The sequence below is a fragment of the Sorex fumeus genome, unplaced genomic scaffold (genome assembly GCF_029834395.1).
Source record: "Sorex fumeus unplaced genomic scaffold, SorFum_2.1 ptg000028l, whole genome shotgun sequence".
Classification (NCBI taxonomy): domain Eukaryota; kingdom Metazoa; phylum Chordata; class Mammalia; order Eulipotyphla; family Soricidae; genus Sorex; species Sorex fumeus.
The window spans coordinates 4,519,592-4,541,960 of NW_026606085.1; the positions used below are offsets into that span (position 1 = coordinate 4,519,592).

A 22,369-nucleotide genomic window follows, 5' to 3' on the forward strand; every position below is an offset into this window, starting at 1 on the left:
CCTCCCGCTTTACCTTTCCTCTGTGTAACGCCCTCCTTCCCTTCTGCACCACTGCCTGTTCCTGCGACCTCCTCGCCACCCCACTCCCGAGGCCGCTGCTATTGGCAGGATTTCCAGTTGATGCCAAGCTCATCTCCTTCCTTGCTAACTCCCAAGGGGTCCCCGGGAGACATGGGGGGCGTGGTTCGAGAACCGGCACTCACAGTGGCCCTCTGGTTGAGTTGGGGGGCGGTGCTGGGGGCTGTGGCTTGTGCCATGGCTCTGATGATCCAACAAACAGAGCTGCAAACCATAAGGAGAGAGGTGAGCCGTCTGCAGAGGACCGAAGGCACCTTCGTGAAGGGGGAAGGGCATCCACGGTCGGGCCTCCGGGAGCAGGTGAGTGAGGGGAGAAGGTGCTTGGGAGGCAAGAGGATGGGCGGCAGGGTCAGCTCGGGGCCTCCTGGCTCCTCGTCTGTAAAGTTCTGAGGAGATTGGCAGAGAAGGTCCCAGGTTTGGAGGTCAAGGGAGCAGCCATTCCAGGTAAGGAAACTGTTAAAGATTAATACTTCTTGTGCCTAACAGATCTGGAGCAGCGCCAGTACCGGGACTCAGGTTGCTGGGGAGAGATGTGAGGCATTCCTGGGGCAGGTGGGGGGCGGGGAAGAAAGGCTGTGCAGGACCCTCGCAGCTACACCTAACGCTGCCCCTCTTCCTATGAGCAGAGCCCTGATACACTGGAAGCCTGGGAGAACGGAGAGAGAGTGCGAAGGAGGAGATCAGAGCTCACCCATAAACAGAAGAGTGAGGCCTCCGGTGCAGCAGGGGTGGCACTGATCAGGCAGCAAGGGTCATTTGGAGATTGCTTCCCCAAGCCGGGGAGGGGTGGGGATCGGGGAGACGCAAGAGGGCAGTTGCAGCAGCCGAGCACTGCTGAGACTTCCTCCGTCTCTCCTCAGAGCAGCGCTCACTTCTGCACCTTGTTCCCATCAACGTCACCTTCAAGGGTGAGTGCTATTTAATATTTTTTTGGTGGGGGGAGGGTCAGGACCTGGGCACTTGGGGGCTGGCACCTGAACCCAAGACTCTCGGGTTAAGATCCTGAACTGCCACACTCACCTGCAGAGGACTCTGATGTGACAGAGGTGATGTGGCAACCGGTTCTCAAGCGTGGGAGAGGACTGGAGGCCCAAGGACAAGTTGTTCGAGTCTTGGAGGCTGGAATTTATCTGCTGTACAGCCAGGTAACCACAAGTACCCACCAAACCTCACCTGAGGACTGGAGGCCTGTTCTTCCAGACCTCGTATGCCCTTCTGTTCGTTCTGAACTTAGAAGACCATTCCCTTTTTCTATGATCCCTTATCTGTGCTCCTGAGAACTTCCCAAACTGAGCATGCCATTCCCTTCCTTCAGCATCTCCTCTCTTCCCTGCCAGGTCCTGTTTCATGATGTGACTTTCACCATGGGTCAGGTGGTATCCCGGGAGAGCCAGGGAAGGCAGGAGACCCTATTCAAATGTATCCGAAGTATGCCTTCCAACCCAGATTGGGCCTACAATACCTGCTACAGTAGTGGTGAGAGTCACCTGGGCAGTGGAGGGTGGGTGTGAGCAGAGCAGGGCATCTCTTATGCAGTAAAGTGGGTGCAGAGAGGGTGAGGTATCAGATTGTCCTCATTGCTGTGCTGCACTGAGCATCTATTCTCCCTTTTCTCAGGTGTCTTCCATTTACAACAAGGAGATATTCTGAGTGTTGTGATCCCCCGTGCAAGGGCGAATCTGAGCCTCTCTCCACATGGAACCTTCCTGGGGTTTGTGAAACTGTGATTGTGCTATAAAAAAAGAGAGAGAAAGAGAAAGGAAAAAGAAAAACAGGTGGTTCTGCACTTGGAAGATCAGGGTGGGTACACATCGAAAACATTCAGGAGCTGACTAGACAAAGGATAGGGAATGGCAGAAACAGGTTTGAAAGCTCATCACTCTGCTCTATCTCCCACCCCACCCCCATCTCCCCTGCACGAGTTTGATTTCATGGACATTAAAGGGGTAGAGTATCTGACTTCTATTCCCCACCCATCCACAGATTCTTTTGTTGTTTTTCTTTTGGTGCCAGATAGAAAGGTTCTCATAAATACTGTGTCCTACCAGTGAGTTACAACTCCAGGCCAGTTCCTGGAGGGGTGAGGAAGAAGGGATACTACAGCGTGCAGGGCGTTTGCCTTGGCCAGCGTGGGTTCGATCTCGGCACCCCATATGGTCCCCCAGTTCTGCTAAAAATAATTCCTGAGCACAGAACCAGTAAGTAATCCCTGAGCATCGCCGGTGTGGAAAAAAAGCAACAACAAAGAAAACCTCCGAAATCCAAATCCCACCGATTTTTGGGGGGTGAGACAGGGAGGTGAGGAGAGAATGCCAGGTATGGGTCTGCTTTGGAACTCACTGGAATGCTTCCAGAACAGCATCACCATCTAGTGGCAATTCGAGAGAATCACGCTGCTGGCGGGAGGAAGTTCATTAGTCTGCCCCTCCAACCAGGAAAACTCTGGTTCCCTCGGCCACACCTTTTCCCAGGTATCCACAACATCTTTAGCGCACCAGACTCATCCTTACTTCCTTCCCTTCGGCTTTTGAACTCCAGATTCCTCCCCTATCTCCAGAGGTGCATATTTATTATATCCCCCTCTGCAGGGGGTGACCGATTACGACAGTCCCTTTGCGGTCACAGTACACTGCTGGTTCCACTTCTGGCTCTGCGCTCAGGATCACTCCTGGCGAGCTCGGGGGACCACATAGGACGCCAGGGATCGAACCCGGCTCGGCTGCGCGCAAGGCAAGCGCACTACCTTTATAATATCGCTCTTGCCCTTTCCATGGGAAGCGACTCGAGGATCCTCGGGGCGAGGGGCCTGGGAAAAATGCTACGGCCTGAATCCTCCGCTTAGTCTAGCCTCACACGTCTGAACACTTGCCGCTTAAGCCCTGCTTTGGCTAACTAGAGGAGAACAAGTAAAACCTCGAACCTATTAGCCCTACTGCCAGGCCTCAGCTCTGGCCCCGTACTGGATACTCTTGCTCTCCCAGGCCTCCTCGGATGCGCCCCAAGCCCAGGGGACCCCGACCCCAGGCTGAGAGCCCCTAAGCAGCGGAGAGCGCGGCGGCACGGGACACGCAGGCGCAGAGGGGCGAGCGGTGAGGCAGCGGCGCACGGGCCAGCCCGGAGGATTTGCGCAGGCGCGCTCCCGCGCGGCGCTCGGGGGCGGGACGTTGCGGGGCTGGCGACCCCCCGGTGGGCGGGGCTAGGCGCGCGCTGGCCGTGCGGCGCTGTTCGCCGGGTGTGACGTGCTAATTGTGCGACGCCATCGCCGGTGGGCCTGGGGCTCGCGGGAGGGGAAGGAGGAGGAGGTGGTGGTAGTGGGGGAGGTGGCGGCGGCGGAGGCTGAGGCGGCGCAAAAGGCGGCCGCGGCTGGGCGGTGCGGCGCGCGGCCAGGAGCGTTGGAATCCTGAATTGAGACGGCTGCGCCCGAGGACAGCAGGAGTGGCGGGGCCGCCGCCGTCGCCGGAGAGATGAGCCGGGAAGCCTAAGGCCGGAGACGCCCGCCCTCGGGCCCGTCTGCCCGGCTTCCCTGCCCCGGGTGAGGACGCCCCTCCCCTCCCCCAGCCGGCCCCGGCTTCTTCCATCCCCGGACCTCGCCCCCCGTACCCCGGGGCCGGGAGACCTTCGAAAGGGCTTCTTAAGACTCCTGCGCGCTGAGACGGCCGAGCCTGAAGGACCATATCGGCATTCTGGTCCCCGGGGACGGAGCTTGAGTGGGGCCGAACCCCAGACAGGTTCGCGGGGACCGATTCCGCACCAGCCCTTTGATTTGGCAGCCTGATCCGGATTCGCTTTCCTTTAAAACCCGCCCCCTTTCATCAGACTTAGCTTTCTGGACCCTGGCCATGTATCCCCGTTCCCTCGTAAGCCGACCTGAGCGCGTCCGCCGTGTCCATTCATCCCGGGGTGGGGGGTGGGGCGGCTGGGAACTCTTCCCACTTTAGCCCACGGTTTCCCTGTTGGAGTTTTGTTCGTTTCCGGGCACGCCAGTGTTCGCATGCAGAGCCATTTCGCTTGGTCGTTTCTGGGCTAGACCTCTGGTGGTATTAAAAAAGTAGCACGTGGGTCGGAGCGGTATTACAGCGGGAGGGCGTTTGCCTTGCAGGCGGCCGACCCGGGTTCGATCCCTAGCATCCCATATGGTCCCCCGAGCACCGCCAAGAGTGATCCCTGAGTGCAGAGCCAGGAGTGATCCCTGAGCATCACCGGGTGTGACCTCCCAAAACCAGGAAAATTAAAAAAAAACCCAAAACCTTTAAAAAAATAGTGCATTAAAATACAGGTCTGATCTCATGCCCGGGGTCCACGGACTCACAGAAGCCTCTCGTGTAGCCATTCTCCCTGACCTCTGCGCAGCAGACAGGCAGGGGCACCAACTCTGTCAACCCAGAACCTGAAGTCTGAAGTTTTGCATTTATTCCCTCGCAGTTTTTCATTTGATCCAGAGGGGACATGCTGAAAAAGACTGTAGGATTTTGGGCTACAAGATGTTTGGATTCTGACCCTAACCTCTGTTTCACAGGCTTCTGGAAGATGAAAGAGACTATACAGGGGACTGGGTCTTGGGGGCCTGAGCCTCCTGGACCTGGCGTAGCCCCAGCTTATGCAAGCCCCAGGCAGGAGCGGCTTCGTTGGCCCCCTCCCCCCAAGCCCCGACTCAAATCTGGTGGAGGGTTTGGGCCAGATCCTGGGTCAGGGACTGCAGTGCCAGCCAGACGTCTCCCTGTCCCTCGGCCCTCTTTTGATGCCTCTGCTAGTGAAGAGGAAGAGGAAGAAGAAGAGGAGGAGGATGAAGATGAGGAAGTGTCAGCTTGGAGGCTACCCCCCAGATGGGGTCATCTGGGAGCGACCCAGAGGTCTCGCCCAGCCCGCTCTACTCATCGAAAAACCTGCTCACAGCGCCGCCGCAGAGCTATGCGAGCCTTCAGGATGCTGCTCTACTCAAAAAGCACCTCGCTGACATTCCATTGGAAGCTTTGGGGGCGCCACCGGGGCCGGCGGCGGGGCTTTGCACACCCCAAGAACCATCTTTCACCCCAGGAAGGGGGTGTGACACCGCAGGTGCCATCCCCCTGCTGTCGCTTTGACTCCCCACGGGGGCCACCGCCACCCCGGCTGGGTCTGCTAGGTGCTCTCATGGCTGAGGATGGGGTGAGAGGGTCTCCACCAGTGCCCTCTGGGCCCCCCATGGAGGAAGATGGATTAAGGTGGACTTCAAAGTCTCTGGACCCTGATTCTGGTAAGGAATGGAGGAGGGAGGAGGGAGGGCTAGATCCTGGAGCACCAGAGCCTCTTCCTGAGGTGAGGACTGGGCCAAAGAAATACATGGTTTGTAGGGGAATAGGGGAACAGAATTGTTGTGAATTAATTGCCTAGAGAGAAGGGGGTGCATCCTACCTAAGTAGGTGTCCTCCGCATAGATGACACCTGGTTTAGAAAAAGCAAGTCTTGTCCTCTTGAAATCTCGACAGCTCAACAGATTGTATGTATGTAGGAGCCCCGACTTTGAGTCCCTGAGCACAGCATGGCTTCCCAAGTATCATTGCATGTACTCCCAAGCGAAAGAGAAATCTCTCACTTCTTAGGATAAGGGCCTGCAAGGATCTCTACCCTGTGCATAAGCCTGCAGTGGGTGCAGTTTCAGAGCAGTAGGACGGGTTCTCTGAATATAGGAGTGTATCAGCAGAAACGTTGTTGGGGACATTCTCAAACTGTTTCAGAGAACCCAGCTGATAACAGGTGGGGAATAGGTTTTTGTGGTTGGTTTATTTGGGATTTGGATAACACTGAGTGGGTCTCAGAGCTTACCTGGCTGTGCACAGGGCAGGACTTGGGGCGGGGGGGCATATGAGGTGCCCCAGGGACCAAGTGCCTTACCCACTGTACTGTCTGTCCAGCCCCTAATTTCTTTCTTTTAATGACTGTATTATTTAAATATTTATCGGTCATTGCTATATGTTGGGTAACATGCTAGGTGCTATGTCTTTGAAAACGAATTGTTTTTGCTTTCTTGTATGAGTTCCTTTTTTTTTTTTTTTTGCTTTTTTGGGTCACACCCGGCGATGCTCAGAGGTTACTCCTGGCTCATGCACTCAGGAATTGCTCCTGGCGGTGCTCAGGGGACCATATGGGGTGCTGGGAATCGAACCCGTGTCGGCCATGTTGGCTGCATGCAAGGCAAACGCCTTACCCGCTGTGCTATCACTCCAGCCCCTTGTATGAGTCCCTTTATACAGTTTTACATGTTTATGGTTTGGGATCTCTATTCCTTTAAATTCATATTGGTAGAGGGATTGGGGATATAGTACAGTGGGTACAGTGCTTGCCTTGCATGCAGCTGCCCCCCCCCATCTGATCCCTGGCACCACATACAGTCTCCTGAGCCCCAAACAGGAGTGATCCCTGAATATAGAGCCAAGAGCAGGCCAACTCTGCATTTTGTTAATCCCAAAATAAAAATCGAAACTTAAAAAAAAAGTTTATATCGGTAGATTCTGCTTCAGTTTATCTTGTGGTTTTTGTCATTCATGTGTATCATTTGATTGTTCTTTGATCAGTTTCTCTTTCCCTTTTCTCCCCCCAATTTATAGGCCTCCTCTCCTGTACTCTGCCCAATGGCTTTGGGGGACCACCTGGGCCAGAAGGGGAGTGCAATCTGGCACCCCCTGATGCCAGTATTCTCATCAGCAATGTGTGTAGCATCGGGGACCATGTAGCCCAGGAGCTTTTTCAGGGCTCAGATGTGGGCGCTGCAGAAGAGGCAGAGCAGACTGGGGAGAAAGCCGGACAACACAGCCCACTCCAGGAGGAGCATGTGACCTGTGTGCAGAGTAAGGAGCCCTGAAGACTGATCCTTCAGCACACTCTCAGAATCTGGAGGCCTCATTTCACTCCTCCCTCCCTCTTTCACTTAGGCATCTTGGATGAATTCCTTCAGACTTACGGCAGCCTTATCCCCCTCAGCACTGATGAAGTAGTAGAGAAATTAGAGGACATTTTCCAGCAGGAGTTTTCTACACCTTCCAGGTGAGGCGTGAAAGGAATGCACTTCCGAAGAGGGCTGGCACCTGGGGAATGGGGAGAGAATGCTGTTGCCTCTTCTCCATAGGGATGTACTTGGGGAGAAAGGAGGAAGGTAGAGCTGAAGGGGAGGAGCCTGCAGATAAGGTGCCAAGTCCTCAGTAAACTGACTATTTGGGTCTTTACCCTAGGATCCTGAGATACTATGCATGTCTGAATATTCATTTGCCTCTTTCTGAGATTAGCGATTCCTCAGAAAGACATGTCAAAAAACACACTCAAAAAGGTGTCAGTTCAGACTCTTCTAGGCAGTGGAAGATGCTTCTTTGTGCCCTAGCCCCCTTGTCTCTTGTATGACTCCATCCTTGGCCTACTCAGGAAGGGCCTGGTGCTGCAGTTAATCCAGTCATACCAGCGGATGCCAGGCAATGCCATGGTGAGAGGCTTCCGAGTGGCCTATAAGCGACATGTGCTGACGATGGATGACTTGGGAACCTTGTATGGACAGAATTGGCTCAATGACCAGGTGAGATGAGGAGAGAAACGGGTCCTAAGGGGGCTTCAGGGAGCAGGGTGTCTGGGGCCCTCTGCATGGGGGAGCCCTGTACCCATGCTGCACCCTCCATGGCAAGTCGTCTCCCATCTTTTCCCCAGGTGATGAACATGTATGGAGACCTGGTCATGGATACAGTTCCTGAAAAGGTAAGTCTCCCTCTTTCATTTTACACAGAGAGTTACGTATGTATGTATTTTGTGTTTGGGCCACACCTAGCAGTGCTCAGGGCTTATTCCTGGCTTCAGGGATCACTCCTGGCAGGCTGGGGGGACCATATGGGGTGCAGGGGATCCAACCCAGGTCAGCTGTGTGCAAGACAAATGCCCACTGTACTATCCCTCTGTCCCTTTGAGGATCTTTCTTGCAGGAAGAGAAGGTGGATGGCAATGTGTGATATTAGTCCTGTGTTTATGGATTAGATTCCTTTACCCAGTCTTTAACGCATAACCCCTGTGGATAACCCCATCGATCAGGGTGGAATGCTGTAAGGTTCAAGAAAGTTCTTTCTCAGTCCTCATTGAATTGGAGTAAGAGCTTGTTGAAATCAGTTCTTAAAAACAAGCATGATGGGGCCAGAATAATACAGTAGGTAGGGTGCTTGTCTTTCACACTAATTACCCAGGTTCAGTCTCCAGCATCCCATATGGTCCCCCAAGCACCACCAGGAATGATTCCTGAGTGCAGAGCCAAGAGTAACCCCAGAGCATGGGTGTGGCCCAAAAACCAAACCGAAACTACATAACCAAATAAGAAACATAATGAAATGAAGGGTATGGGTGACATAGCAGGAAGACCTGAGATCTTTTCATTCCACCCAGCTCTTTTGTGTCATTGGTACAGGTGCATTTCTTCAACAGTTTCTTCTATGATAAACTCCGCACCAAGGGTTATGATGGGGTGAAAAGGTGGACCAAAAATGTGAGTTGTGTTTGTATGATACCTTCATAAAGAGTTTGTTTTCTTTAAGTGCTTTCTTCAACAGTTCAGTCTTTCAAATATTCAGTAAATGTTTCTTGTATTGAGAAGTATTGTATAGACACTTAGGATATAGTTCTTATTTTTTTAAAGATTGATTGTACTCACTTTTTTTTTCTTTTTGGGTCACACCCAGCGATGCTCCGGGGTTACTCCTGGCTCATGCACTCAGGAATTACTCCCAGCGGTGCTCAGGGAGACCATATGGGATGCTGGGAATTAAACGCGGGTTGGCCACGTGCAAGGCAAATGCCCTACCCGATGTGATACCACTCCAGCCCCGATTGTACTCACTTTTGTTTTTGACCTGTTTTTCTGGGGGAACGAGGGGGACATACCTCATGGTGCTCAAGGGCTGCTCCTGGCTCTTTGTGCTCGCACTTGGCATGATGTCAGGAGTTCAGCTGAGATGGCCCCCATGCAAGGCAAAATGCCTTAATCTCTGCACTCGTACTACCCGAGAATACAATATTAAATAAATTGGGATGAGAGGGGGCGTGTCAGGAGGGAAACTAGAAACATTGGTGATGGGTACACTAGTAAAGGAACTGGTGTTGGAACATTAAAACCCAATCATAAACAAATTTGTGTAACTATCTCAGCATGATTCAATTTAAAAATAATTTAAATAAAACCTCTTACAGAGAGAGAATAGAAAAATTAGCAAGTCAAATATTAGTTGGTGGTAAGTGCTCTGAATAAGAACCGTACTGGGGGCCAGAGTGATAGTATAGCAGATAGGGTGTTTGCCTTGCACACAATGCAACTGACCCTGGTTCAGTTCCCAGCATCCATTGCATATGGCCCTTCAAGCACCTCCGGAGTAATTTGTGTCTTTCTTTTTCTTTTTTTTTTTTCTTTTTTACTTTTTGGGTCACACCCTGCATGCACAGAGGTTACTCCTGGCTCATGCACTGAGGAATTACTCCTGGCGGTGCTCAGGGGACATATGGGATGCTGTGAATCAAACCCGGGTTGGCTGCATGCAAGGCAAACTTTCTACCCGCAGTGCTGTTGGATCCAGCCCCCAGGAGTAATTTCTGAGTCCAGAGCGATGAGCAGCCCCAGAGCATGGCAGGGTTTGACCCAGAAAGCTGGGGGGGGGGGGGGGGGGGGACAGTAATGTTATAGCCTGAGAAGAAGGTCCTTTAAATTGGGTGGCCTGGGAAAATCTCTTGCTGAGACTTAAATGGTGAGGAGTCGGCTATTTGCAGATCTAGAAAATAGTGTTCTAGGCAGAAGGAGCTGAAGCAATTGACACAAAGTTAGAAACAATGTTTGAGCCAACAGAGGAGCCCTGTGTTGCATGTTTAGTTAGAGCGCAGCGAGCAAAAGGAAAATGGTACAAGTCATCAGATCACATAAGATAAAGGGTAGCCGAGGGGCCAGAGTGATAATCCAGACTGTGGAGCGCTTGCCTTGCAGGTGGCCAACCTGGGTTTTGGTCCCTGGCATCCCATATGGTTCCCTAAACACTGCCAGGTGTGCCCCCCAATCCTACCCGCTCTAAGGGTAGCCTAAGGAGAGGCGATCTTATTCTTTGTCTACTGAGAAGCTGTTGATGATTTCTAACCAAGCTGGGGAAGTGCTCCTGTTTTGTTTTGGTTTGGGGGCTGCACCTGGCGAAGCTCAAGGGTTCTCATGGCTCTGGCCTCAGGGATCACTCCTGGCAGTGCTCAGTGAACCATACAGGATGCTGGGATCAGACCCAGGTTGACTGTGTAAGACAAGAGCCCTACCTGCTGTACTGTTTTGTTTTGGGTCCAAACAGTGTACCCAGGGGTTAGTCCTGGGATGCAGGGAATCAAACCAGGGTCGACTGCGTGCAGGGCATGTCCTACCAACTGTACTATTTCTTGGCTCATAGCGCATACTTTAAATGCCATGTTTCAGTGAGAAGCAGAGAGTGTGAAGAATGGAAACAGACTAGGCGTAGCATAGAAGTTTAGATAAGAAACTTTGATCCTAGGGCTAGAGACCCCAGAAACTGCATGGACCCCACCTACCTCCAGGACTCAAAGTACAAGGGATAGTCCCTAAGCAACACAGAAGTAGCATTGCACTGCCCTCCCATTGTTCATCCCTCGATTTGCTTGAGCGGGCACCAGTAACGTGTCCATTGTGAGACTTCATGTTACTGTGTTTGGCGTATCAGATACTTCACAGGGAGCTTGCCAGGCTTGGCCATGTGGGCGGGATACTCTCGCTAGCTTGCTGGGCTCTCTGATAGGGGCGGAGGAACCGAACCTGGGTTGACCTCATGCAAGGCAAGCGCCCGACTCACTGTGCTATCGCTCCAGCCCAACACGGAAGTATGTCCTAAAAACCAAAAGCTGGGGAGGTGTGTATGAGGGGGGAAGACTTGAATCTTACTGGTAAAAGCAGAATTAGAAGTAGTTTGCTGGTAAAATCATTAGGATTTTCTGGGACCTATTGGGTTGGGTTCTTGCGTTGCATGTGGCTGACTTAAGTTCAATCTTTGGCATCCCATGTGGTCTCATAAGCCTGCCAGGACTGATCCCTGAGTGCAACACCAGGGGTAAACCCTGAGTACTGCTGGGTGTACAAAACAAAAAAGAAGACTTCCCACCTCTGGGAAATGATGAAAAGATAGGAATTGAGGGTGGTGAGTTCATTTTGTCTTTGAGGTTTTGCTTTGGTTTGGTTCCACAACTGGTGGTATTCGGAGGCTAATTTGGGCTTGGTGTTTTGGGAGAGTCACTCCAGGAGGTTCTTGGGGTCATGCAGTGCTAGTGATAAAATCTGGACCTCCTGCATGCATGACACACACTCCAGACCTCTGGGCCACCTTGAGTGTAATGTTTTTTGACTTTGTTATTGGAGAAAGTAATTGGGTGGGGGGAATGGATTAGAGTCGGTTTGGTGAGAATAAAAAGCTCCCATCAGGACAGGAGCGATAGTATAGCCAGTAGGGCATGTCCCTTGCAGGCAACCAACCCGGGCTTAATCCCCCACATCTCATATATATGGTTCCCCAAGCAACAGCCAGGTGTGACCCAAAGATTAAAGACAGTTCTTTTTCTTCCCTTCAATCAGTTTAGTTTCTTATCCTCAAAATAAAAAACTAGGAAATAGTTACTGTGTAGTAGGGCTTTTAACTCCATTTTAAGTGCATTTCTCAGGTTCCGGAGTTTACCCTTTGAAGAACCTTGCAACCTTGTTGCTTTTCCCAGTAGAGGCAGGGTCCCGTCCTGGGGGGGAAAGCTCGGCCTTCTAGCTGGAGAGAGAGAGCGCAGAGGACTGGAGCAGGTGCTTTGTGTTCAAATTGCGGCACCAACTCCAAGCTCCATCAGTTGCGCTCAAAAAGTAAAGGGGGAGTAAAGATCTCAGACTACTGTAAGCCTGTTTATTTTGTTATTGTTGTTGTTGGGGGCCACACCTGGTAGCTCTGCTGGGTGGTGCTAGAGTGGGGATGAGGGCAGTTTATTTTGGTTTGGGGGCCACACCTGATAGTGTTCAAGGGCTGATTACAGCTGGTGCTAGGGTGGGAGTGAGGGTCATTTAGTGCCTTCATTGCTCCTGGGCTTTCTACATTCTCTCACAGTTTTTCAGTCTCATTCTTTGACCCTACATACCTGTGTTTGAAACCAACTTTGCCAGTTTTTTTTTTTTTTTACTTTGGTCAAACTACTTTTCCAACCCACTGTTACCTCATAGAATTGAGCATAACTTTTCTTTTGTGATTATTACATTAAGGGATTGAGCCTTTATTTGGGACTATGTGTTGTTCTGTTTTGTGGATGTTAACTAGCTTAATTCTCATAACAAATGGAAAGACTGGAACTTTATTTTCATCCTCTTAGGGGTGAGGGTCCTGAGGGAAATAGGGAAGTTTTTTGTAGTTTGCCCCTTGATCGAACAAGTATTTGAACTGCTGCATTTGAACCACTGGTCTGGAATCCTAAGCTTGTGTTTCTAATCGCCTCTTTCACGTGGAAATACCTGGCCCATCATGGCCTTTGGAGTATTTGTTCTCCCACCTCCTCCACCGACTGTCCTGCCCTGTATACCTCTTCTGTGTTTTCACACTTGCTTCCTTGCCTGGTAGTAGATAAGACTCTTGTGCTTCCTTGCCTGATCCTGGCACTGCTTCCTTAGGTGGACATCTTCAATAAGGAGCTACTGCTCATCCCCATCCACCTGGAGGTGCATTGGTCCCTCATTTCTGTTGATGTGAGGAGACGCACCATCACCTACTTTGACTCGCAGCGCACCCTAAACCGCCGTTGCCCTAAGGTTTGAGAGGGAAAGGGAAAAAAGAGAGACAGAATGGGGGGGGGGGGGATCCAGTGGCAAGGTATTCTAGGCAGAAGGGCGGGTTTGGTCTCTGAGGAACAACCTGGGGTAGTGCCTGTGTCCACTACACCTCGGGATCAGTTGGAAAACTTGGACACCACTTTCTCTTTTTTTTCTATCTGTGTAGCATATTGCCAAGTACCTACAGGCAGAGGCAGTGAAGAAAAATCGGCTGGATTTCCATCAGGGCTGGAAAGGTTACTTTAAAATGGTGAGTTTCCAGAGGCCCGGGGCATAGCTCAGGAGTAGAGTGCATGTTTGGCATGTGAGGCTGTGGCACTGCAAAAAAAAAAAATGAAAAATTTTTTAAAAATTTAAAATAGTTTAAATGATGAATTAAGAGAAGGTGTTGGGTGGGGAATGGGAGTGCTAGAAAGCAAAAGTTGAAGCCATTAATCAAAGGAGATTCCAAGTGAATTTTGTTTGTTTGTTATCTAGAATGTGGCCAGGCAGAATAATGACAGTGACTGTGGCGCCTTTGTCTTGCAGGTAAGCAGATGTCACTTAGGTCAGACTGGAGGCGGGAGTAGGGTGCAGGGAGTTTTGCATCCCTCATTAGCTCACAGCCACGCAGAGTAGGCAGTAACCTGTGTTAGAATATAGAAACTAGTTCAGTGGTCCTGGTCCCCCATGCTATAGCAGCACTGTTTCTCTTGTCCTTGGTTTCTGACCTTGATAAAAGCTGCCCTTTGAAATCCCCACCTAAAATATGCTCTTTCAACAATGAGCATATCTGGGGCTGGAGCAATAGCACAGCAGGTAGGGTGTTTGCCTTGTCTGCGGCCAACCCGGGTTCGATTCCCAGCATCCCATATGGTCCCCCGAGCACTGCCAGGAGTAATTCCTGAGTGCATGGACCAGGAGTAACCCCTGTGCATTGCTGGGTGTGACCCAAAAAGCAAAAAAAAAAAAAAAACCCATATCTTGTATAAGGGAAGAAGCTTGATTTTAGTATAACCTTGATATTAGTCAGACTTTGTGTTGTTTTGATGTTTGATGTTGTTTTGGGAGGGCAAGAGAGCCACACCCAGCAGTGCTCAGGGTTTACTCCTGGCTCCACTCCAGTTTTATTCCTGGTGGTGCTCTGGAGAACCATTCATGGTGTGTGACTGGAGCGATAGTACAGCGGGTAGGGTATTGCCTTGCATGTGGCCGACTTGGCATCCTTTGTGGTCCCCTGAGCACAGCCGGTAGTGATTCCTGAGTTCAGAGCCAGGAGTAAGGAAGCCCTAGCGCTGCCGGGGGGGGGGGCGGGGGGGGACGACTTCCAAATGCAAAAAAGAGAAAGAAGAAAAAAACTCCCTTTATATGTGGTGCTGGGAGATCAAACTGGAGGCAGCCCTTAATTTATCTCTTGCCTTGTTTTGGGGAATGCAGACTGTTGGAGGTTTGGTTCCCAACATTCATGAAAGTGCTCAAAAACATGGAACAAGGGACTAGAGTGATAGTATAGCAGATAGCGAGTGCTTCCCTCATACCCGGCTAACCCAGGTTCTTTCACTGGCACCCCATATAGTCCCTGAGCCTGCCAGGAGTGTTACGTGCGTGCAGCCAGGTGTAAGCCCTGAGCCCTGCTGGGTGTGTCCCAAAAATAAAAAAGAGATGGAGCAAGATATAATTCATGAAATCTGTAGGAGGTCCTGGCTTGGTGGGGGGGATGCTCAGTAGATGGTTCTCATGGCCTGCTTTGTTAACATCTAGTACTGCAAGCACCTGGCCCTGTCTCAGCCATTCAGCTTCACCCAGCAGGACATGCCCAAACTTCGACGGCAGATCTACAAGGAGCTGTGTCACTGCAAACTCACTGTGTGAGCCTCAAATCCCAGGCCTCAAGCCCGTTCTTTACTGGTCAGGGGACATGGGAAATCCCTCCCAGAAACTCCAGTTCCTTTCCTCTTATGCCTCTCCCTGCCCAGTTCCCTTGTTTTTTCATATTTAAATGTTTAAATTGATTTCTGTATTTTTTTGTTTCTTTGAAAGAATTGTTGATTTCTAATGTTTAGGGGTGGCGATGGAAAAGCCCCTTTCTCTCTGGAAGAAGAGACTGGCCTTGTAACCTGAGTGGGGCAGTCGTACCCCTTCTGTGTTCAAGGGGGGGTGAGCAGGAAAAACCTGAGGGTGTGGGGCGGGCAAAGGGATTACTGCCTGCCAGATCTTGAAACTTTTTTTTTTTATATATATATATGTAGATATATATATATAAATACCATGGTCCTGCTCTGGTCAATAAAGGATCCTTTGGAGATACATAGTGGTGGTCTTCCTTAAGGGGCTTCAAAGTAGTGAATACACACATACAATCACAGGCTTTCCTCCAGCTACTGCAGTTAACCACTATTTGGGGGACCTTCCAGACTTTAGGGGCCAACTTTCTGCCCCCCTACTGCAGTGTGGACACTAACCTTCATTACCTTCCTAAAAAACTTCCAGACTTGGAAGCCCAGAGAGAGAATAGGTAATCACTTAAGGAGTGTGAGATGCTACAAAGAGTTGGCAGTTCGAGATGCACCCAGAAGTAGATTATTCCATCCTTCGACTCTGAAAGAATTTTCCCAGGCCCTGGGGTAGAACTGCTGGTGCAGTCATCCCTGGTACACTTGGAACATATCGGGGTTTGATCCTTGCAGCAGCTGCAGAGAATAAAATAAAATGTGGATCCTGTAAAGACCTGGAGCAGAGGTAAGAGCAAAGTGGCAATCCCGGGACCCCGGAAGTCCCTGAATGCTGAAACCTCGCCCCCTTTGCGTGATAGGGCCGACTGGGACACATGACCAAGGCTCCAGCGCCTCCGCACGTGTGGAGTACAGAGCCCCAAGATGGCTGCCAGGCGTCGAGGCCTGACTCTTGTACGTCACTTCCGTGCCGGCGAGAAAGGCGGGCCGTGTAGCCAATGAGAATGCGGGGTGGGTCTTCGCTGTGATAGGCGTTCGTGTGGCCCAATGACTGCGGCGTGCCGGGGCGCCTACGAGCCAACGTCACGTCGAGTTGCAGCGCGTCGGCAGGCGGGGCCGAGGCTCCCAAGCCAATGCGATGGCTGGGGCGGGGTCGGGCGCTCTATAAGTTGTCGATAGGCGGGCACTCCGCCCTAGTTTCGAAGGATCATGTCTGCGAGTCAGGATTCCCGGTAAGAAAGGCATTTGCAAGAGGTGCTGGCCGCCGACCGTGCCGCTCCCATCCGCGAGCCCCGCCTGGGTGGGGGTGGGGGCAGCCAAAGCCCCCGCTTTAGGCCCACCGGCGGTGGCCGGAAAACCAAAGCGAGAGAACCGAACCGGGAGAGGGGCGGGTAGATCTCCGACTGACGCTACTACCAGAGCCTGGGGAGAAGCCAAGGAGAGCCCAATCGCGGGCCTAGCGTGCGAAGTTCGTTGGTCGGCCCCGAGGCGGTCGTGGAGGCCCAGGCTGAATGGGCCGATGAAGTCGCAGCCCCGCGTGGGAAGGGAAGCAGAGGGGGCCCGTGAGGGTGGGGGCCGCAGCCGGCAGGTCTGGTTGCCTCACTGCCGGAAGAGGGCTCGGCGCGCGCTCGGGATTCCGAGGATTCTGGCGCTACCACTCGCCGCGGGGGGGACGGGGCACTTAGGTCCTTAGGTCCAGTTGAGGGGAAGAAACCGGCCGTTCAGTGTGCCGGTTTTCTTGACGGCCAGGATGCAGCCTAAGCCCGAGAGCCCGCCGGGCGGGCGGGTCCATTTTGCCGCACAAGCCGGGCAATTGATAAACCGCGGATGGGCAGGTCCACTTTTCGTCGGGGGTGAGCGGCCTGAGGTACTGGAGGGCGACGCCATTTCGCGATGGGGTGGGCGGGATGTGGATTGTTCCATGAGGTGGGGGCGCCGCTGGGTGGTCGAGGGAGTGAGCACATGGCGGCCTGAGATTCCTCCCCTCCCCCAGTCCGCTTCTCTTCTAAGTGTTGTGCAATCTCCCCCTTTGCTATTGCGGCGGGGCTCATTGTGCGCGAGGCCGCCACCGCCCGCGGCCTCCCACATCCGGGCTCTGCGAGGGGGGAGATCGGCTAGGCGGTGGGGGAGGGCAGTGGCGGAATGACGTGGGGGGAAGGGGATGTCCTACCCTCGGATCTGGGAGGTGAAGGGCGGGACTTCCGGCGATCTCGGGCAGCGGTGGGAGGTGCATGTGCTCTGGCTTGCAGCGGCCGGCAGGCCGGGACACGTGGGCCCAGTGGCAGGGATCGTACCCGGGCTGGCGGCACTCTGCCGGCCTTCGGATCTTCTAGGAGAGGTCGTTTGCAGCGGCAGGATTGAGTTGCTGCCAATAGTGAGCAGCAGCCTGTCCAGGTGTTGTGGTAGAGGTGGGAGTGGGGGGATTGATGGCGTCCAAGGCTGGATGCTGGTTGGGAGGGATTGGGTTTATATTTCTAATAGTGAGCTGATACTTTAAATCAACAGATCCAGAGACAATGGCCCCGATGGGATGGAGCCCGAAGGTGTCATCGAGGTGAGACTCGACCAATCAATCCTGTTTCCCTTAATTTCTGGGAAGGGCAGTATCTTTAGGTTTCTGGAATGTTAAATTTATTGGTTTGAGATTTCAACAAATTTGAGCTGAGATGCAAAGGTTAATATCCTGGACTACCCTCTTTTGTTGGTTTCCTGGGGTATGGAATCTTACCAAACTGAAACCTATTATCCTTTCTACAAGATTCACTCCTGAGTAACTTATGCCATATTGATTCTGCAACAAATTGAACTGCATCTAAAAGCCACCTAGGCCTTGGTGTTTGGCCCCTTAGAGTGAGAGCCAAATAAATAGCTGGAGGGAGAAGGAACTCAACTTTTGATGTGCACAAGTCTTGTTTGCTTTCATGCGGAATACAGCTTAACTCTTGAAATTTCTTTGCATCCTAACAGAGTAATTGGAATGAAATTGTTGACAGCTTTGATGACATGAACCTCTCCGAATCCCTCCTCCGTGGCATCTACGCCTATGGTTTTGAGAAACCCTCTGCCATCCAGCAGCGAGCCATTCTTCCTTGTATCAAGGGTAAGGTCAAAAAGCCATCAACCCTGGGGCATATCTTTGGACAGTTGCCTGTTGCTGATAGAGGGGCATCTGGTGGTTGGTACCCATCTCCTAGCCAGAGACAAGGCAATTCCTTGTTCCACTTCATTTTCTTATCTTGGTGTCATGTGAGCCTTCTGGATCTGTTTTCAATGTTGTGGCAAAATGAAATCTTATTACTGTAACATGTTAGCTACCTTGAATATACTCTTTTTCCAAAATATAATATGCTCTATCATTATTTCTCACAATTCTTAGGTTACGATGTGATCGCTCAAGCCCAATCTGGGACTGGGAAAACGGCCACTTTTGCCATATCAATTCTGCAGCAAATTGAACTGGATTTAAAAGCCACCCAGGCCTTGGTGCTGGCACCAACTAGAGAGTTGGCTCAGCAGGTGAGTGGCTCCCAAAGGACTGATGGCACAGGTGACCACATTTTGAGGGCTTTGCTCCCTAGGTGACTTAGAAAAGGGCAAAATCAATTGATGGCATTAAAATCTTTAGATTTCTTGGTTAACTATTATCACAAGTCGTCTTTCGCCAACAGAGTACATAATTTCCACCACCCATTTCCAACTTGAGTCAGATAGAATGCTGGGTGGCTTGAACAACTTTTGTAAGTTTTTTAATGAACAGTAGATACCTAAACCCCTGACATTGGGCAAAGAGACATCTCATTGGTGGTGTTGCTCTTATATCTGTCAGGGGCAAAGCAGCTGTCCTTTGTTCATCCTAGCTTGATGCCTGTGTTGGTGGCCAGAGCTGTTTCATGCTTGGGGCACATAAATTTCTAACACTGAAGTATTTTTTGTTTCTTCATTGTTCTTAAAGGAGAAAAGGTAAAATCAGATGTTTCATAAGTAGAGTATGCCTCAGTGGGCGTACTTTTTAAATGTTTTGTGAAGGTGGTCTCTTTATAAATAAAGTACGCATTCTACCTAGGAAAGGTCTTGTGGCAAGCACAGGATAGGCTTGTGTCATCTACATGAACCTGGTTGTTAGGATACCAAATAAATGGTCATGCATAGCTTGGGGAAAGTTAAGTACACGTTTATTAAAATATTTCAGATGCTGTCATTGTGCAGTTAGTGCGAAGAGCAGGAGTCTTAACTGCATTCCAGTCTTAAGTCTGCCACTTAGCAGGAAGTATAATCTATAAAAATAGCTTGGTTACTTGACCTGGTTCTCTAAAATCGCTAAAAGTGATTCTTGGTGATTTTTTTTTTTAATGTAGCGGGGGCTATGATGGGAACTCTCCTTGCATATGTGAGTTGCCCTGGTTTGGTGGCCATCACCACTAGGATAACGGTGGTTATCAGAGTTGTAAAGTGTATATCAAAGAGTGCATAGCATAAGAAATGGATTTGAAACAGTACGAGATGATAGAAGAGCATTTATTTTCCTCTGGATTCAGATACAAAAGGTGGTCATGGCATTAGGAGATTACATGGGTGCCTCCTGCCACGCCTGCATTGGGGGTACCAACGTGCGTGCTGAGGTGCAGAAGCTGCAGATGGAAGCTCCCCATATCATTGTGGGTACCCCAGGCCGTGTGTTTGACATGCTTAACCGGAGATACCTGTGTGAGTACCTCAATTTTCTCATCTTCTGGGTCTTCTCCCTCTTCTGTGCTTTACCAGTCATTCCGTTTGACCACACAATCACGATGATGCTAGTTATCTTGCTCTGTGATGAATCCCATGCGTGTCATCTGAGCCTGAATTCCCTGAGGTCTCTGTCCGGGTAGTGTTCTACTTCCTAGGGCTAGTGTCTGACCTGGCAAGGGATCCTCAGGCAGAGGATCAATCTTTGTATTCTGAGAGCAGACAACTTGGTGTTCCTATCTTGTTGAGTGCATTTCTACATTTCTCTGATCACTAACTTTTTTTCCCCATAGCTCCCAAATACATCAAGATGTTTGTGCTGGATGAAGCTGATGAAATGTTAAGTCGAGGATTCAAGGATCAGATTTACGATATATTTCAAAAGCTCAATAGCAACACCCAGGTTAGAAAGCTATTTTGATGATCCCTACAGTGAATTATGGTCTATATAGTGGGGTGACCACGTTTATGGGGACCCCAAAATCTGGACTTGTGGGACTCTAGCAAAAGCACCTGACTGACTTAAGATGCATGTGGCTACAGATTTGATCCGTTGTGCCCACCTACAGTGGTTCCCATAGTACGCATCAGTCAAGTGTGTACAACTTCAGCCCCACTGGTTGTGAGGATTTGGTGGGATTTTACCCCAGATCCATGTATTATGCCTTTTGATGTGGGAAAAATCGATACCAGGGAATATCTCTCACCATGATTTTTCTCTTAAGGTGGTTTTGCTGTCTGCTACAATGCCTTCTGATGTTCTTGAGGTGACCAAGAAGTTCATGAGGGACCCTATTCGAATTCTGGTCAAGAAAGAAGAGTTGACTTTGGAGGGTATCCGCCAATTCTACATCAATGTGGAGCGAGAGGTGGGGCCCAGTGCAGGAGGCGGGCCTAGATCATTAATTTTTGGATATAGTCCAATTGATTTTTTTTTTCTCTCCCAACCCCACATCCAGGAGTGGAAGCTGGACACACTTTGTGACTTATATGAAACCTTGACCATCACCCAAGCAGTCATCTTCATCAACACCCGAAGGAAGGTTGATTGGCTCACTGAGAAGATGCATGCCCGAGATTTCACTGTGTCTGCCATGGTGAGTTTTCCCCACTCTCTGATTCCCAGAGTCAGGGATAGAGCTCAGCTTAACACCAACTTAACTGCCCTACCCAGCTTTTAACTGAATCTTTGTTTCCTTTTTTAGCATGGAGATATGGACCAAAAAGAACGAGATGTAATCATGAGGGAATTCCGCTCTGGTTCCAGTAGAGTATTGATTACCACTGACCTGCTGGTGAGTAGAGGGGAAGTGGGAAGAAATTTAAGGGAGGGATCCAAGGTGATTCCCTCTCCTAGGGGCTTGTTTGTGCTCCTCCTTAGGAACGTAGCAACTTGGAAGAAAATCTGGCAAGCCTCAGGTCTTTGTGGGAGAGGGGATGTTTATTTCCTCTGCCTTCCTTTGGCTGCCTACATGCCTATGGAAGTCCCTTGTTAGATAGGTTATCCTTTTAACATACTGACGTTGTCTTCTCTTCCACCACAGGCCAGAGGCATTGATGTACAACAGGTTTCTTTAGTCATCAACTATGACCTTCCCACCAACAGGGAAAACTATATTCACAGGTGAGTGAGATCTCATCTACTTACCTGATAATTGGGCCCAAATAGTCCTAGGCCAAAGCTTCTCTTCCCATTCCTGTTTGGGTGGAGTGGAAGATACCACCATACTTATTTGTCGCAGGAAACCAAACCTGGATCAGGTGCATGCAAAGCAAGCATCTTAACCTCTGTAGGATCTGGCCTATGGTTTACCCCATTTCCTATTCTTGTTTTCCAGAATTGGTCGTGGTGGACGTTTTGGACGTAAGGGTGTGGCTATCAACATGGTGACAGAGGAAGACAAGAGAACTCTTCGAGATATCGAGACCTTCTACAATACCTCCATTGAGGAGATGCCTCTCAATGTTGCTGACCTCATCTGAGAGGGCTGTCCTGCTCCGAGCTCTAGCCAGGGCTCTGTCCTTGGGAGGGCCTGAGAAGAGCACGAGGGGGGAGGGGAGGGAGCCAAGGGATGGACATCTTGTCTTTTTTTTGTTTTGTTTTTTGTTTTTGTTTTTTGTTTTTTTTTTTTCCTTTGAATAAATGTCACTTTTTGAGGCAAAAGAAGGAACCGTGAACATTTTAGAAACCCTTTTCTTTGGGGTAGGCTCTTGCCCCAGGCGCCGTCTCCTCCAAAAACACTAATACGTGTCCCTAACCTAGTCAACCTCCAACCCCCCAGAGGCTCCCCACCCTAGCCAAATTCCTCTGAAATGAACAAGGGGCTATAATCGACTCAACCTCATTTGCTGGACCAAATCTGAAAGGAGAACCCAGAGTTAGGTGGCCCAGAGGATTGTCCTCAGGTGTGGGGGGAGCAGGGGAGAGAAAATGGTAGCCATTTTTACATTGTTTTGTATAGTATTTATTGATCCAGGAAACAAACACAAAATTCTAAATAAAATGACTTGGAAACTGCCTGTTTGGGCTTTTCATTTCTTTCCTCCCCTCTCCCACTTGCCACTGGACAAATCTTTGTTCCCTAGTCCGCTAGTAATCGCTGCATGCTGCCACCTAAAAAGGGTGGAGCAGTAGTGCATGGGATACGGTTCTTTGCTGGTACATGGTCAATCCTAGTTTGATCCCCAGTACCCATATGGTCCCCCAAGCCCCACCAAGAGTGACCTCTTGAGTGCAGTTAGAAGTATATCCTGATAGGGTGACCTTTCCCCCCCAAGAAGTTAACTGGGAAATAGGAGGTTGCACAACACT

The 22,369-nt window shown here is 50.5% G+C and overlaps 3 protein-coding genes, 2 non-coding genes and 1 pseudogene across 6 annotated transcripts; all 6 read left to right on the forward strand.

Annotated features, from left to right (window-relative positions):
* The first annotated feature begins 61 nt into the window (after positions 1-61).
* TNFSF13 (TNF superfamily member 13) lies at positions 62-1,915 on the forward strand. Its single transcript, XM_056114892.1, has 6 exons — positions 62-378; positions 705-783; positions 939-986; positions 1,105-1,223; positions 1,416-1,554; positions 1,696-1,915. The coding sequence occupies exons 1-6, from the start codon at positions 121-123 to the stop codon at positions 1,803-1,805; spliced, it is 753 nt and encodes a 250-aa protein (XP_055970867.1). The 5' UTR covers positions 62-120; the 3' UTR covers positions 1,806-1,915.
* A 1,430-nt stretch (positions 1,916-3,345) lies between these two features.
* SENP3 (SUMO specific peptidase 3) lies at positions 3,346-15,178 on the forward strand. The gene is made up of 11 exons (XM_056114878.1): positions 3,346-3,610; positions 4,595-5,311; positions 6,663-6,902; positions 6,987-7,098; positions 7,471-7,618; positions 7,747-7,794; positions 8,489-8,566; positions 12,743-12,880; positions 13,068-13,151; positions 13,379-13,429; positions 14,642-15,178. The coding sequence occupies exons 2-11, from the start codon at positions 4,606-4,608 to the stop codon at positions 14,750-14,752; spliced, it is 1,716 nt and encodes a 571-aa protein (XP_055970853.1). The 5' UTR covers positions 3,346-3,610; positions 4,595-4,605; the 3' UTR covers positions 14,753-15,178.
* Positions 15,179-16,026: 848 nt separating this feature from the next.
* EIF4A1 (eukaryotic translation initiation factor 4A1) lies at positions 16,027-22,077 on the forward strand. Of its 2 annotated transcripts, none has more exons than XM_056114883.1 (11): positions 16,027-16,064; positions 17,338-17,386; positions 17,800-17,932; positions 18,209-18,348; positions 19,368-19,536; positions 19,851-19,960; positions 20,283-20,426; positions 20,517-20,654; positions 20,763-20,852; positions 21,102-21,181; positions 21,396-22,077. In XM_056114883.1, the coding sequence occupies exons 1-11, from the start codon at positions 16,042-16,044 to the stop codon at positions 21,538-21,540; spliced, it is 1,221 nt and encodes a 406-aa protein (XP_055970858.1). In that variant the 5' UTR covers positions 16,027-16,041; the 3' UTR covers positions 21,541-22,077. The 2 variants fall into 2 exon arrangements, with proteins under 2 accessions (XP_055970858.1, XP_055970857.1); XM_056114882.1 differs by lacking the exon at positions 16,027-16,064 and adding an exon at positions 16,645-16,685.
* On the forward strand, positions 18,600-18,739 carry LOC130024518 (uncharacterized; annotated as a pseudogene).
* Positions 19,637-19,777, forward strand: LOC130024526 (small nucleolar RNA SNORD10). Its single transcript, XR_008792602.1, has one exon. It is a non-coding gene; the product is annotated as a small nucleolar RNA SNORD10 (small nucleolar RNA).
* LOC130024507 (small nucleolar RNA SNORA67) lies at positions 20,891-21,033 on the forward strand. Its single transcript, XR_008792587.1, has one exon. It is a non-coding gene; the product is annotated as a small nucleolar RNA SNORA67 (small nucleolar RNA).
* Positions 22,078-22,369: the final 292 nt, after the last annotated feature.